The sequence below is a fragment of the Corylus avellana genome, chromosome ca3 (genome assembly GCF_901000735.1).
Source record: "Corylus avellana chromosome ca3, CavTom2PMs-1.0".
Classification (NCBI taxonomy): Eukaryota; Viridiplantae; Streptophyta; class Magnoliopsida; order Fagales; family Betulaceae; genus Corylus; species Corylus avellana.
Window position 1 is genome coordinate 16,761,298 of NC_081543.1, and position 14,270 is coordinate 16,775,567.

The following is a 14,270-nucleotide window of genomic DNA, read 5'->3' on the forward strand; positions in this document are numbered from 1 at the left end:
TTTTTTTTTGTTTTTTGTTGCGTAATTAGAATATCACAAGAATTTTGTTAAAAAAAAAAAAAAAGATGGAATATGGATGAAAGTATGATAATGGTTCAAACAGCAAGGAGTTATTTGATAATTTGTCCATGGATCTGTTTGATGATGGCCCAAAACACAGGGAGCTAGTTTGATATTTTCCCTTAGTTTTAAACTAGTTGGATATATCATCAAATGGACCACTACACTTTTGACTGCATTAGAGTTTTTCATTCTTAAAGTTAGTTCCTTGCTCCATATAGAAGATGATGTCTTCCCTCATCCAGTTCTCCTGGTCAGCGGAAATCATCAGTCAACTCCGTATATCAGCGTTATGTTTAAATCATTTTCTTTTTCTTTATTTCCTATTGGGTGGACTATTATACCTCCTAATTTTCTTTCCCACTCTGCCAGTTATAGATATATTTATTTTAGGATAAGTTCTAACATGATTGTTCATATTTCGAGAGAGAACTGTGGAAATCCTATCTTTGTTTTATTTAGTTTTTAATGATTTAAAGTTTCTTCTGAACTGCTATGTCATTCTATTGATCAAATATCTATGTGTATATCAATACCCGAAGGGGAGAAGTTATTAATTTTACACTAAAGTTGGCACCACGTATCTGGAAAAGACAATGACATGTTTAATGGAAGAAGTCTGCTTGTCATGTTTATGTGACTGTTTAAGATTTTCTTTTGGATACTTGAGAAATTGAGGTCTCTCTAAGAAGAAGATTCTTTGGTGATTACGCATGTTAGGCAGTTCTTACTCACAAGGAGGATGAAATGGAGACTGACAGTTAGGCTGAGTGTAGTTAACTGGTTTGAACTCTTTGCTATCTTTTTCCATCCAATATTCTGTTTTTCACTTTCACAACTCTTCCCACTAGCCATGAACCTTTTATTAAATTTCTGCAAAAGAGTTTTTAAGCATATATTTTTACTTGTTCTTTTTAGATATTTGGTGTCAGAGCTTTATTAAAAAAGAAGAGAAAAGAAGATATCTGATGTCAGAGCCGTTAGAATAATGCTCGTCTTTTCTGTGGGTTTTATTTTATTTTTTCTTCAAAACCTGTTATTTTCAGTTGGTTTGGTTATTTGTCTTAGACCGGATATTATTATTTGTTTGTACTGTTACGTTCTGTTTGTTTAGATGATTTTATTCTTACTTAATAAACCTAGAAGGTAATGTCAGTTATCCTATTTCGGCAGATGGAAGGGTGAAGATGCCGCTGAGTCCAACAGCCCAAGAAATACCATTTGGCTTTGGACGTGGTCTCAGCGGTGGCAACAGCAGCAGCAGCAGCATCCAGCTCATAGAGTCTTCCTTATACCCGTCAACTAGTAGTGTTTCACATAGTTACTCCGCAAATAATTTGGGGCAGATGCAATTTGATGGGAGTACAATGGGTTCCTTCAGGTCGCCTCACAGAAGTCAGATGCATCTTCAAAGTCGAAGATCACAATCTCGAGAAGACCTTAATTCTTCCTTAGCCGAGGCACACATGGTGAAGGTCTAGGGCTTTGATTTTCCAGAAATTCTGGTATCCTCACTTAATTCTTCTCCAATTTACATTTTTCATAGTAAAAGGGAAAGGGATATCAAAATCTCAGTTGAAAGTTGTGCTATACCCTATTCAATTCTGGCCATTCTTTTTGTACCATATAGAACCCCACTTCAGCTGAGAAATAGTTCAGCACATAGTTTGTTTTATGATTTCTTTTTTCGTTAGTTCCATGTCTTTCCCTACATCCTCCAAATATGAAATGAAAGATGACTGCTTCAACTTCCCTCATCATCGTAAAGCCTAAATTGCGTTACGTAAAAGGAGAATATCTGTTGGCTCAGCTATAGTTATCAAAAGAGAGGTTTCAAAATTTAGATACACTCTACTCATATATTCATTAAAAATAAATAAATAAATAAGATGCACTCTCCATGGAGGCAAAACCATCTTCATCTAATACCAACAATGATGCTACTGTTGCGTCCAGATTTTAATTTAATTTTTAAATTTGAGGATTGAGCTTCCTCCCATCTCATAAAGTTTAACTTACAGAAAAAATAAAGGTAAAGGCTTGTTATATAAAGGTCAAAGCTATTATGAGTGTTTGTGTTGAATTGTTTGTTAATCAGTGCTTCTGCTTTCTTTGCTAGAAGACAAAAATCTGTCCCAAAAGGTGTTGCCAAGCTTGCCCTTATTTTCTTTCTTGTGTTGCTTTACTTTGTCTTCATGCATTCCATTATACATGTATTTTTTTTTCAAAAAAAAAAAAAAAATTCTGCATGCTACCAGGGTGTAGTAGTTTTGTCCAGGATTATTATGGAGCTAATGATGAGCTGGTCTGGTCACTGATTTCAGCAAATTTCTGGGCGGCAGAGAGATTTTACCACTTGTTAACCGGATTCTTTCACAAATTACCCAGTTTAAACAACAAGCTTGCCTTGGGATGGGACTCTGGCTCATGGTTTTCTCCTCCAGTGGTTATGTTATCAGTCCATGTTCTGCCACTCCTATATATCGACCAAGTTTTTGAAGCCCCCCAAATTTTCAAGTATTATTAACAGTCAAACCAGAGCAAGCCGTTGACAAGTATTAGGTGAAGCATTTGCTGGACGACTGAGATTAATGATTCCATAACATATTTCTTCATATCATTCTAGTCTTCCCTTCTTTGGTTAACATGTGGATGATACGAATTGATTGTAGAGATGTATCTTGGGGAGCAATCAATCATGTAACGATATACACGAATCACCTCGTATGCGTGAGATATACATTGTTCAATTTCATTATAAACAAATTCAACCTGCTTTTTGGATAAGTTTTAAGGGTAACATTTTGGATACAAACTACTAATTAAGGTATTATTGCACTGGCTTTTTAACACAATCTATATAATATAGATATTTGCAGAGAATAATACATCATCATGTATACTGAATTTATAATAAATTAATTATGTGTCTGTATAAGATTTGTGACATAGTAATTTTAGAAGTTTTTTTTGTGTGGCACCGATCGAATGATGGAAGTATGGGATGGATCAGAGGTTTTTGAGGTCGCTTTCCCTCACAAATAGTCCGTGAAAGCCATAAGGCACCCGGCGGGGGAGTTTGACGGTCGCAACAATTTCAAGATTGGGAGACTTGGCATCCATAACCAAGAAGTTGGACTCTCCCGCGTTCTCGTCATGGACAAACGACACGACGTACCCATCGTCCTCCTCCGCCTCTGGGTTACCGGGCTCCCTCGCCACGAAGAAAGGCTCTCCCCCGTAGCAGCGTGGTCCGTACATTCTGCACGCCACCGTGCAGTCCTGGCGCTGATCACCTTTAGACACGTCGAGCTTGACCACCCCAGATATCTTGGGCAATGGATCACCCACTGCCGCGTACACAAAGCTGTTCTTCTTCCCCACGTATGCCTGATTTATGACCGCAAAGTCAAGATTTCTTGCTGAAATGGGATGCCTTGTTACAATCCCTGTCCGGAGGTCGATCCTCACTTTCTCCACCAACGCATGGACGAGGTCCATTCTCTCCAACGTGTGCTCCACTGACAATATGTTTGGTGCCACCATCACTATTTGGTTTCCGTCTTCTTCATCCCACGCATTAATGGCGTGTATGATGTTGAACCCCGGCACGTCGAACCATCTCATCTCCGACTCATCCTTAGCGTATCGAGGGATGACTCCGAGTCTAGGCACTTTGGACGGGTCCGAACCCACCGGAGATCCTCCCCCGACTATCATTTCCATGGGGTTCATCCCTAATTGTATGTCCGCAAATATGGCATACTTCTTTGTGATTGCGAAGTCATGGAGGAAAGAGGGACGGAGCATGGAGAAAATGGGCACGTCTGCCTGTTTGGCCCCTTTGGCGTCGAACCGGAAGTAGGTGAGAAATGGAGGGATTGGGGCGTATCGAAAGGCAAACGCCTCCCCCGTCTCAGGGTCTACTTTGGGATGTGCAGTCATGCTCATGGAGAGCTGACCATCAAAATCATGGCGACCCAGAGTCTCGATGTCTCCGTTGGAGCTCAATCGCACCGAGTAAGGGAGGTCAGACTCACCGAGTGCGTAGAGACGATTACCAAAGAAAGCCAAACTGGTGTTTGCGACACCTATGCCATTAGCAGGGTTGTATTGACCGGCCAAGATTCGGGCAGCAGCTAAAGCACCCCGCGCTGCGGATGCGGTAAGACCATTGAAGCCCGAGAAGACATTTGGAAGAAGTGGAGACCCGGCTTGGGTTTCGATGGTGTACTTGTAGGTCTTGACGTAGCGGCTGCAGAGGAGTGTGGGTTTGCCTTGGGAGATCCGAATGGAGTGAAGCATCCCATCACCGTCAAAGAGGTGGTAAGGCCCACGAGGCAGGAACTGTGGGTTGGGCCCGTTGCGAATGTAAGCACCATCAAGGCAAGGTGGTAGGGATCCTTGTATCACCTCACACTCTGTTGGGGGAAGCTCCTCAACAACCGGAGCAAAGTTGTTGGAGAGCACGCTTCTTGGGTCCACGGAAGGGCGGAGGGGAGGGTCTATGAAGTTGTTGATGATGTCGTCCAATGCGTTGAAGATCAATGAAGGTAGCTGTTGTCGTCGTTGCTTTGGCGGCGGTGATCTCATCTTGCCCGTTGATGTAGTAGGAGATCTTTTCGATGACGATGACGACGATGATGATGTGGGCGTGGGCGTGGGCGTGGGCGTGGGCATCTGGGCCTTTTCGTCAATCCCAACGGAGGTGGATACGTTGAGGATAGGAGAATAAGGTGATGACAGTGGTGGTAGTGCTCGGATGGCTTTGGGCGCGGTAGCAGTGGTAAAAGAATGAATTGGGGTGGCCAGGCCCAAAGTAGAGACGAAGGAAGAAGAGAAGGCATCCATGTTGTTTGTTTCCCACAGAAGTGCCAGAATGCGGTGGGTGCAAGGGATGCTGTAGGGATGTTGGGATATTATTGAGAGCATTAGAGGAAAGTGAAGAGAGAGCCTGAGCCACACAGTACAGTTTGATCGTCACATCTCACATTATTTTGGTTGCATTCCAGGGGGTGTATACCGTGGTCCACTCACTCACTCACACTCTCTCTATCTATCACTCACCATAAAAGGAATGGGGACATGGTAAAATGGACTTGTGGTGTGTGGCTGTTCCGCTGGAGGGACTGTGCATTCCTGATGATGTACAAGGCATCAATTCCTGAAATTAGAAGCAACCATCAGATACGCAGTCACGTCTCATCACTCTGCAGATATCAAAAGGGAATTCTGTGGTGGAAAATAATTCTGAAGACGATATTTCCTATGGAATCATGAATGCGCTTAGGGACCATCCTATTACCCCACCCCCCAAAAAATCATTCACTTATGAATAGCAATCATGAATACGCTTAGGGACCACCATCCTATTACCCCACCCCCAAAAAAATCATTCACTTTGAATAGCAATCATGAATACGCTTAGGGACCATCCTATTACGCCACCCCCGAAAAAATCATTCACTTAGGATCAGCTTCCGACTTTCAACTGGATGACCATTGCCATATCACCCAAAAAAAAAAGAAAAAAAAAAATCCTTCTGTTAATTTTTTAAGAAAAATATTTTCTAATAAAAACAAAAGAAACTAGGCATAAAACTACGGGACCATTCCTATCCTATCCTGACAAATTATTTTTTCTTGAATACAATTCAAGTGTAAATTGCAAATTAGGATTTGAGAAAAATTTTAACTAATGCATTGCAGATTTGCTCTTCTTCGCCGTATCTTGGAAAGCACTAACAAACACAACCTCTTGTCCAAGGATCACTTAGCACGAAGCAGCCTGTGTGGCCCTTGATGCTTGTAGGCCCGTAGGCTGCCTTGGCCATGACAGCCTTGTCCTTGTTCCGCCCGCACAATGAAAATGCATAGCAATCACCAATAAACAAAAATTTCATATTGACTGCATTCTGAGTAAAGGAAAGCAAAAACAAGATCTCGTCAAGATTATTATGCTTTCTCCAGCCTTCTATTCAAAATCCCTAGGCTAAATTTGTCACAGATTCATCAGCACCTAATTTATCCTTAAAGCCATATGCAAATGAGTCAGTCCGACTCCAAATCCGAGTCCTCAGATACTGTTTCAGGTAATGTTGGACAATGGGTTGATCGGTAATGAACTGATTGCAAGAAGTTGAAATAGGCATACTTGATGTCAAACTGCATATCATACCCTGCAACAAAAAGTGTTTTTTTACCTTAGCATCTAACAATCATATAAACGCTGAAACCTTAAAGGAGAAGAAAGGACATGACCCTTACAGTAGTTAATTGCAATAGTCCGCCCTCCAGCATCTGGACTCTGTCTAACGTGATGAAACCACATACTTGGCCTGCATCAACTCCACCACAGCCTTAAAATTACTATTCATCAATTAAATTATATTTAGCAGAAAGTGCCATGTTAAACAATAAAATTAAATATTAAGAATTCAACTTAATGATCATGTACAATCCACACTTCTCTTTTTCTTCTTGTATTTGTTTATGCTTATTGTTGTACAAAAGACCATATTTATGGTAAATAAGATAAAACAATCATACGCATGATCAACATAATTTATGTGGTTTCTTTAATGCGAGGTACATCTACTGACGGAGGCCATCACAGATAAATTTACTATAAAAGATGAAATACAAACAAAAAATGAAGAGAAAAGTACTCAAAAGCCAAAACCCTAATACACCAAAATCTCACTATCACACAAAAAAAAGATTAATTCCCCAAAAGAGAAAACAAAAGACAATAATACAAACCTTTCTTTTGCTGGGACAAACGACAACTTTGTTTCTCACTTTTTCTCTCTCACCGTGAAGCTCTTTTTCTCTTTTTTATTTTTTTATATTTTGGTTGCTGCACACTCTTGGTCTCCTTGTGTAGCGCCTCAAGAAACCAAGAAAAAAACATGCGTCACTATACTCTTCTCACAATCTCTCGGATGACACTTCTAACGCATTATAAAACACTATGTCGGTAACAAAGGCTTTTACAAGTCGGCCTCCCCACTCCAAATACAAGTTGGCTAAAGAGAGTCTCCAAAACCCAATAGAAAAGTAAAAGATAATGGGGCAATGGTTTTGATGTGATGATTTCAATTCATATGAACATCAAAAAATCTCCCTCTTTACTTGAATTTCATCAAGTTACAACGATACGAATTTACTCAAGATGTTTCCGCCAAAACCTCCAAGGGCGATCACAATCCAAAAGTGTCACACAAGTTTAAGCATCTCTATAACTTTAGCACATGACCTGATTTAGACATAACATCACACTTTTACCAATCCTGTTGGACTACTCCAATGCTTTTCAATCACGTTTCTCTTTGCCTTTTGCAAAAAAACATAAGGCTCAATCTTAGTACCAAGTCTCTTGAAAACTATTCATCATCACATTTATCCGTGGGTAAACTTTGATCATCAAATTCCACCTCCACGACTTGTTTCCTTTTCTAGCCGTCAATTGAAGCTTCAGCGCCACATTTTCTTATCATATAGGCCTCATCAAACACATCTTTGCTAACTTTCTTATTTGAAACCGAATCTCATAGGTTATAGCCTATAGCCTTTAACACCAGTTTTCAAACCAAGAAATATACACTTTTTGATTTTGGAACTTATTTCAACCACTCTCCACTTTGCACGAGAGCATATGCAGGACAAACAAATATTTTTAAAACTAAATAATCAACTGGTTTACTTGACCATACTTTTGGAACCTTGAAATCAATTGCGGCAGATGGAGATTCGTTGGTCATGAAGCGTGTATAATTAATTGCCTCAGCTCAGAAACTATTTGGCAATCATGTATTCAACCTCATACATTTCGCCTTTTCCAGTAGAGTTCCATTCAACCTTTCAGTAACTCCATTTTGTTAAGTACTTTTAATTGTGAAGTGACGAGTAATGCCATATGTTTTGCAAAACTCCAAAAATTCAGTGTCCCTATACTCCAATTCATTATCGGAACTCAAATTCTTCACTTTTCTTCCAATATGATTTTCCACTGCTTGAAGAGGGTAAAAAATAAACTATGGCCTTTCTTGAAAAATTATTATTAAAACTGACAAAATAATATGCACTTCCGTTTGAAAATACTACTACTGGTCCCTAAACATCTAAGTGAATATAGTCGAAAACACCTTTGCTTGTTTGAGATGTCACCTTAAATCTGACTCTTTGTTGTTTCTCATACACACTATACGTACAAAATGTAAGAATCCCAATTTGTAGGACTTCACACCTTTCCGCGCTTGTCTAAATGGCCAAGTCACATATGCTCATCAATATCTAATTCTGTCGAAGATGTTGCAACTCTATCTATAACTGTGTTCTCGAGTAACTTATATAAATTGTAAATTTTCTCACATTTCTTACCACCAATGCATCTTTAGCTATTTTCATAACTTCATCTTTTGTTGAATAACTATAACCCAAGGAATCCAATGTGCCTATGGATATCTGATTCTTCTTAAAATTTTTGAACATATCCTTAGTAAATGTCCTTACAAGCCCATCAACCATCCTCACTTTATGAGACCAATTCCAGCAACCTTACACCTAGCATTATTATCCATCAAAACTGTACTAACATTATAGGATTTAAATGTCTCAAACTCCTGCCTATTTGGACACATGATATGAGCAAGCAGAATAAAAAACCCAAGATCTATGAGAAAATCTGTACTTGAGGAAACTGTGAGAAGATTTATGAGAAGATTTGTGCTAGCCTTACTATCATTAGACTCGTCATTGGCAACACTAATTGAATATGCAAAACTTTCCTTATTTTTTTTTTTTTTTTTTTATCTTCCAAATCGTGTTTCAAGACCCTACAAATTTTTTTTGTAGTACCCTTTCTTGTAACAATAATAGCACTCCAAATCTTTTGCATTTGATTGAAATTTGTCATCCTTTGCCGAACGCTACTTAGACCGAGACTTCCTACCTCTGTCATTATTCCACTTAGACTTATCATTTCTATGCTATGGCTCAAACCTCGCCATAAGCCCATCAACCTCATCATTGACAAATTTTTATCTTGTCTCATATGACAAAAGAGCTCTGATAACCTCTTCCAACTCCAGTGTTTCTTTCCCATACAATAATATCATATCTAAGTGATCATATGAAAAGGGAAGTGATGCCAACAAAAGTATTGTTTTATCTCCTTTCTCAATCTTTACTCCAAAGTTGAACAATTGTGTATCCAACATGTTAAACTTGTTGAGGTGCTCAAACAGATTTGTATTTTCCCCCATATATAATCCATAAAACTATTTCTTTACATACAACTTATTCGTCAAATTTTTCACCATATACGCTATAATTTATGCCAAATTGTCTTTGCCTTCTCTTCATCAATCACACTTGTTTTGTACCTGCAAGGCAACAAACCAGTCCACACAAACCTACCACCAACATCCATGCTGAAGACTTGTCCAACAATATACAATGCAATATCAATGCTGAGTCATGTCAAACATAGGTACTTCATCCATAAAGAAGCGTACATGTGACAAAAACTGTCAGGGAACCATTGCTTCACTGTTCATTTAATCTTTTTTCACCAGCCCTCAATTCTTTTGCTACATTGTTCTGTTTAGAATGGTCAACCAAACCGTTTTATGTCCACCATGCAAGCCAATACCTCATCTAGCATTTGCAAAGAAAAGGGGATTTGATTTGCTGTTTAGACCAATTAATTACCGTAGTTTCTGCTCCTAAAACCACTCTAATCCTATAGAACAACATTGATTGACCTGATGCCTCTCAAAGAACAGCTTACACCAACATTGTGTTTTGTTGATGACCGATCGGAAGAGAGAGGAGCTTGGAAAAACCAGTAAGTTTTCCTTTATCAAATAAGTTGAAAGTTTTTCGGTTGATTTACAAGATTTATTTACAAACTTTCCAATTTAATCTCTTTACTGTATCATACTAGATGAAGGAAATAATTTCCCACCTTCTAATTTATTTACAAACTTTGAAGGACAAAGAACAGCAGAGATTTAAAAACTACCACTTACAATGCATACATATCCCTTTTGTGTAAATAAATGTCTAAGAACATAAATTGTATTCTAGAAAATTTCCAAGGTCTTGGAATCAGTTGGGATCTCTGACTTAAAAAGCAATGTCTTTCAGAATTCTGAACAAACACCTTGTAAAACAATCTAAAAAGAACCAAATTGTATTTGTGCCAAGCCTCATTTTCAAATCTGATTTTTCTAAAACTAAGAAGCAAATATCTAGCATCAGCTCCTTCTATGTAAATTAGAAACAATCTAGAGTGGTCAATGCTAGGTAAATTTAAACTTATAAAAACAGAGAAATATTTTAGTAAAAAGGGAGAGATAAAGATCAAATATGCACTAAATATTACTGAAGCTAGTCAAATGTTGTGAAGACTTTTTTTGAAGATATAGGGAAAAGAATAAGCAGCAAAAACAAACTGAAATGAAAAACAGGATCAAGGAATTATATAGTAAAGAATGACCCAGAGAATATAATAAAAATCCAGCAGTAAGGAAATGACAAATAAAAGAAAAAGAGAAAAGATAACCCCTACCTAAAAGCCTTCTTAATCAGAAATTGATGCATGCACTTGTAGTCAGGAATGAAAGCAGGAATTTAGTCTAAAGGGCAGCCAGGCTTGACTGTGGTTTTCTTTTGTGAGGGGTCACCATTAAATAAGATGCAAAAAAGGCTATAGAATTTCTTTTTTATATTTCAAATATTGCAAATGGAGGGCACTCACATAGAGACAAAGGAAAGGGGAGGGGAATTCATATGATTGATGAAGCCTAAGATTTTATCTTGGAACGTGAGAGGGCTGAATAAGGAGATGAAGATGACGATTAAAAAACTTATTAGGGAGTGGAAGGAGGATATTGTTTGTTTACAGGAAACCAAACTACAGTTCATTACTAGGGAGGTGGTAAGTAGTTTGTAGGGTTGTGCTCATACGGATTGGTGTTTTTTAGGGTTGAGAGGGGCCTCCAGAGGAATTTTACTTATGTGGGATAGAAGAGTGGTAGAAAAGTTAGAGGATTGTGTGGAAGATTTATCTTCACGGGTTCTTTTCAGTGTGTCAGTGATAACTTTGATTGGGCATTCGTGGGCATGTATGGTCCTAATAATGAGTATGGCAGGAAAGTGCTTTGAGATGGACTGGTTGGAATTATGAGTTGGTGGGAAAAGCCCTGCTGCATTGGAGGAGATTTTAATGCTATTCGATATTCGAGTGAGAGATTAGAAGATACCTGTTATTCTTCAACTATGAGGGATTTAACGGACTTCATATTTGAACCGGGCTCGTGGACATTCCTATTGTGTGGTAAGTTCACTTGGTCCAATAATAAGGATGATCAATGCTGGCGAAGAATTGATAGATTGTTATTCTCTCCTGACCGGGAAGAACATTTCCCTGATGCAGTTTAGGGCCTTACCCTTAGGGTCTTGATTAGAGTGGGTTGCTAGAGGTGGGCCTAACAAGCTTACGAGGAAAAAAAATCTATTGGGCCTATTTTACTTCCTACATCACCCAGGCCCAAAATCAAGTCAATCCATTATGAACAATGATCCATGTGCTTTTTTAAGCTCACCAAAGACTCTCTGGAGGTGCGGAAATCAAGATTTACACCTAAAAGTTCCCTACTTGAGCTGACTCTACCAACAGATGATTTGGGATCTTCTCCATTCTCAAACACTAAACCAGAGGTAGACAGCCCAACCATAACATGTCCCGTTGATGCAGGTAATTTACCAGATGAACCCTTCAACAATGAGGGCATGGCCGAAATATTTCTCAGTCCCGCTAGTACCTCCGCAAATGACTTATTCCCCACCCCCACTCCACCTCCGCTGGAAGTCTGAGCGCCATGTCGCTTGACTATTGCCCACACACGATGCTAATCAACTGCTAGAATGAAGCCCAATTGACCCACCACCAAGTCATGATTGGAAGAACTGCATAACCAATTGCAGCTCAGCGGTGAAGGACTTCCAGCCCTACCATCTCTCCCTTTCGACACTAGAATGAAGCCCCCTCGTCTACCTCCCCCATACTCCGCCGCCACCAAGAACCGCCCATGCCTATTGTAGCACTGTAGGGTGAAGAGAGCTGGAAGCCAACTCTGGAACATCTCCAGAACTCCTTCATCCCCTCTTCTAGAACCAACTCCTCGACGGTGGCTAATAGTCAAGAAAAGTTAACTTTGCCCCCAAGCATAAAGATCGGACAATACCCCTGCTCCTCTAAAAAATCCTACACACTGGAGACCTACTCTTCACCACCAACTCAAACAATTTGGACTCAATTCGAAACCACCTTGACAACCCCATAAGAAAAGAGAAATGCTGGTGTGCGCTAGCAAGAGAGAGAGAGTCCAAATACTAAGGATTATAAGAAAATGCTCAAAAATAAAATCCAGACTCTGATTTTCTAATATAATTATCTAGATTTGATTTTTGACCAATGTCCCATTACTTGCAAATTGCATTATTTCTCCATTATAATGCTCAAAAATAAAATTCTTTACTTATAAGACTGTTAATTTCAGATTTTGTTAATATTTGGAAGTCAATGCACTTGGTCCGGGAATAGTTTCAACCCTCAAATGAAGTTTGACATTGATTTAAGCAGATATAAGGTTGGTTAACAAAAATAGATAAAGAAGTGGCAGAGCTTACAAGTAAAGAATCTCCCCGGCCTTGACCGTACACTCAAAGGGCTTGGGGCCATCAAAATACAAAGAGAATTTGGACATCTGGGTGTGTTTAGTTTCCGGTGAAGTTTGACATTGATTTGAGCAGATATGAGGTTGGTTAACAAAAATAGATAAAGAAGTGGCAGAGCTTACAAGTAAAGAATCTCCCCGGCCTTGACCGTACACTCAAAGGGCTTGGGGCCATCGAAATACAAAGAGAATTTGGACATCTGGGTGTGTTTAGCTTCCGGTGAAGGATAAGGACTCACACTGCACCAAGGCACATATCTCGCTGGCTTCTCTGCCTCCAATGTCAACTCTCCAGTGTCCTGCAAATAAAAAACAAGAACAATCGTAAAAGTTTTTTTTTTTTTTTATTAAAAAAAAAAACTCCTTATACAGTCGGGATGTATGGTAATCTCTTCTCAGGTCTAAAGGTTTAAAAACCTGGGAATAAGAATAATGAGCGGCAGGGTAGTCGCAGATGTACATACGATGAACATCGGTGGGAGGAAGGAGCAGGAAATGCTTCTCGCCCGAAACGACGGCGTAGAGATTCTCGTAGTGGTCCTTGTGGAAGGAGGTCTCCGAGAGATGGTTGCCAATCCAGAGATTAACAGCTTCGGGAAGGCACCCGAGGGCCTCGGTGGCCCAGGGGATGTGAGCTTCGCAGTCCGGCGCCAGCGCCGAGTACTCGGAGCGGAAGCAGTCGTCCTGCTGCTGCGCGTAAGCCACGTATTTAGTGGAATTGGGATTGACGATGAGATTGAGAGCTTCTGGGAAGGGCATGCGCATTACGTGTGCGGAGGCGAAGCAGAGGGAAGATGATGATGATGCTAAGTCGTCGGAATTTAAGGGGACTAGGGCGTCGGCTCGGCCGTTGGGGGTGAGGTGGACGGAGACATGGGCGGAGGAGAGGGTTCGAGTGAGGTAGGCATCGTCGGACCAGGAGGAGAGGGCGGTCCAGTGAAGAGTGGCATTGGAGATGACGCAGGGCTTGTTAGGGGACACGAAGTCTCTGAGGAATTGGAGTGGGGTTGGGGGTGAGTCCAGCCGCTCCACTCCCCCCGAGTTCCCCAGACTCAGGTCCCTCACTTCCCTCCACAATGCCTCAATCTCCTTCATACTATTTTTCGGATGCGTTGCGACTTGAAAACGACAAGCAAAAATGGGTTTGATCGAGTGTTGGGTTTAGGTGGCGGCGGGTTTCCGAGACTAGTGCAGTTCGTGTTTTGGTGGGTTATAATTTTGGGGCAGGGTTATGTTTTGCGACCGTAAGATTCGGTGGCGGAGACTGGAGAGCCGGTGATTTTGGTTGGTGGACCGGATCTCCTCTGATTTAAGGATCAGCTTCCGTAAAATTTCTTTAAAATTTGAGTTTTTTAAATTTATAGTGTTTATATCATCTAAGCATCTAAAAGAATTTTTTTAAAATTTGAGATTTTTAAATTCATTGTATTTATATTATCTAAGCATCTAAAATAAGTCATATTT

The 14,270-nt window shown here is 40.0% G+C and overlaps 3 protein-coding genes across 11 annotated transcripts in view; 1 reads left to right on the forward strand and 2 right to left on the reverse strand.

Annotated features, from left to right (window-relative positions):
- LOC132173640 (probable apyrase 7) overlaps positions 1 to 2,675 on the forward strand; it is a 6,429-nt gene extending 3,754 nt beyond the window's left edge. For 2 of the 8 annotated variants that reach the window (XM_059585190.1, XM_059585189.1), the window contains one exon: positions 1,234 to 1,812. In XM_059585190.1, the coding sequence (XP_059441173.1) occupies positions 1,234 to 1,541 (308 nt within the window). In that variant the 3' untranslated portion in view covers positions 1,542 to 1,812. Of the gene's footprint in view, positions 1 to 1,216; positions 1,813 to 2,318 lie in introns of those variants that run through there. The other 6 variants (XM_059585192.1, XM_059585193.1, XM_059585191.1 and 3 more) reach the window with 6 other exon arrangements.
- Positions 2,676 to 2,932: 257 nt separating this feature from the next.
- On the reverse strand, positions 2,933 to 5,390 carry LOC132173642 (probable carotenoid cleavage dioxygenase 4, chloroplastic). Its single transcript, XM_059585198.1, has one exon. It carries the CDS (start codon positions 4,990 to 4,992, stop codon positions 3,070 to 3,072), a length of 1,923 nt encoding a protein of 640 aa, XP_059441181.1. The 5' UTR covers positions 4,993 to 5,390; the 3' UTR covers positions 2,933 to 3,069.
- A 557-nt stretch (positions 5,391 to 5,947) lies between these two features.
- On the reverse strand, positions 5,948 to 14,015 carry LOC132173643 (lysine-specific demethylase JMJ32). 2 transcript variants are annotated; one of them, XM_059585200.1, is made up of 5 exons: positions 13,224 to 14,015; positions 12,930 to 13,105; positions 6,328 to 6,398; positions 6,080 to 6,239; positions 5,948 to 5,975 (listed from the first exon to the last, which is right to left on the reverse strand). In XM_059585200.1, the coding sequence occupies exons 1-4, from the start codon at positions 13,899 to 13,901 to the stop codon at positions 6,112 to 6,114; spliced, it is 1,053 nt and encodes a 350-aa protein (XP_059441183.1). In that variant the 5' UTR covers positions 13,902 to 14,015; the 3' UTR covers positions 5,948 to 5,975; positions 6,080 to 6,111. The 2 variants fall into 2 exon arrangements, with proteins under 2 accessions (XP_059441183.1, XP_059441182.1); XM_059585199.1 differs by having other exon boundaries at positions 5,948 to 6,239.
- Between the last annotated feature and the right edge of the window lie 255 nt (positions 14,016 to 14,270).

Excerpts from the sequence above, each read along its gene's own strand:
- LOC132173642 (XM_059585198.1), bottom strand. The coding sequence starts at position 4,992 with ATGCTCTCAATAATATCCCAACATCCCTACAGCATCCCTTGCACCCAC.
- LOC132173643 (XM_059585200.1), bottom strand. The coding sequence starts at position 13,901 with ATGAAGGAGATTGAGGCATTGTGGAGGGAAGTGAGGGACCTGAGTCTG. Across the intron at positions 6,399-12,929 it reads GCCGGGGAGATTCTTTACTT|GCCAAGTATGTGGTTTCATC; the intron begins GTAAGCTCTGCC and ends GAGTTGATGCAG. Across the intron at positions 6,240-6,327 it reads GACTATTGCAATTAACTACT|GGTATGATATGCAGTTTGAC; the intron begins GTAAGGGTCATG and ends TTTTTGTTGCAG.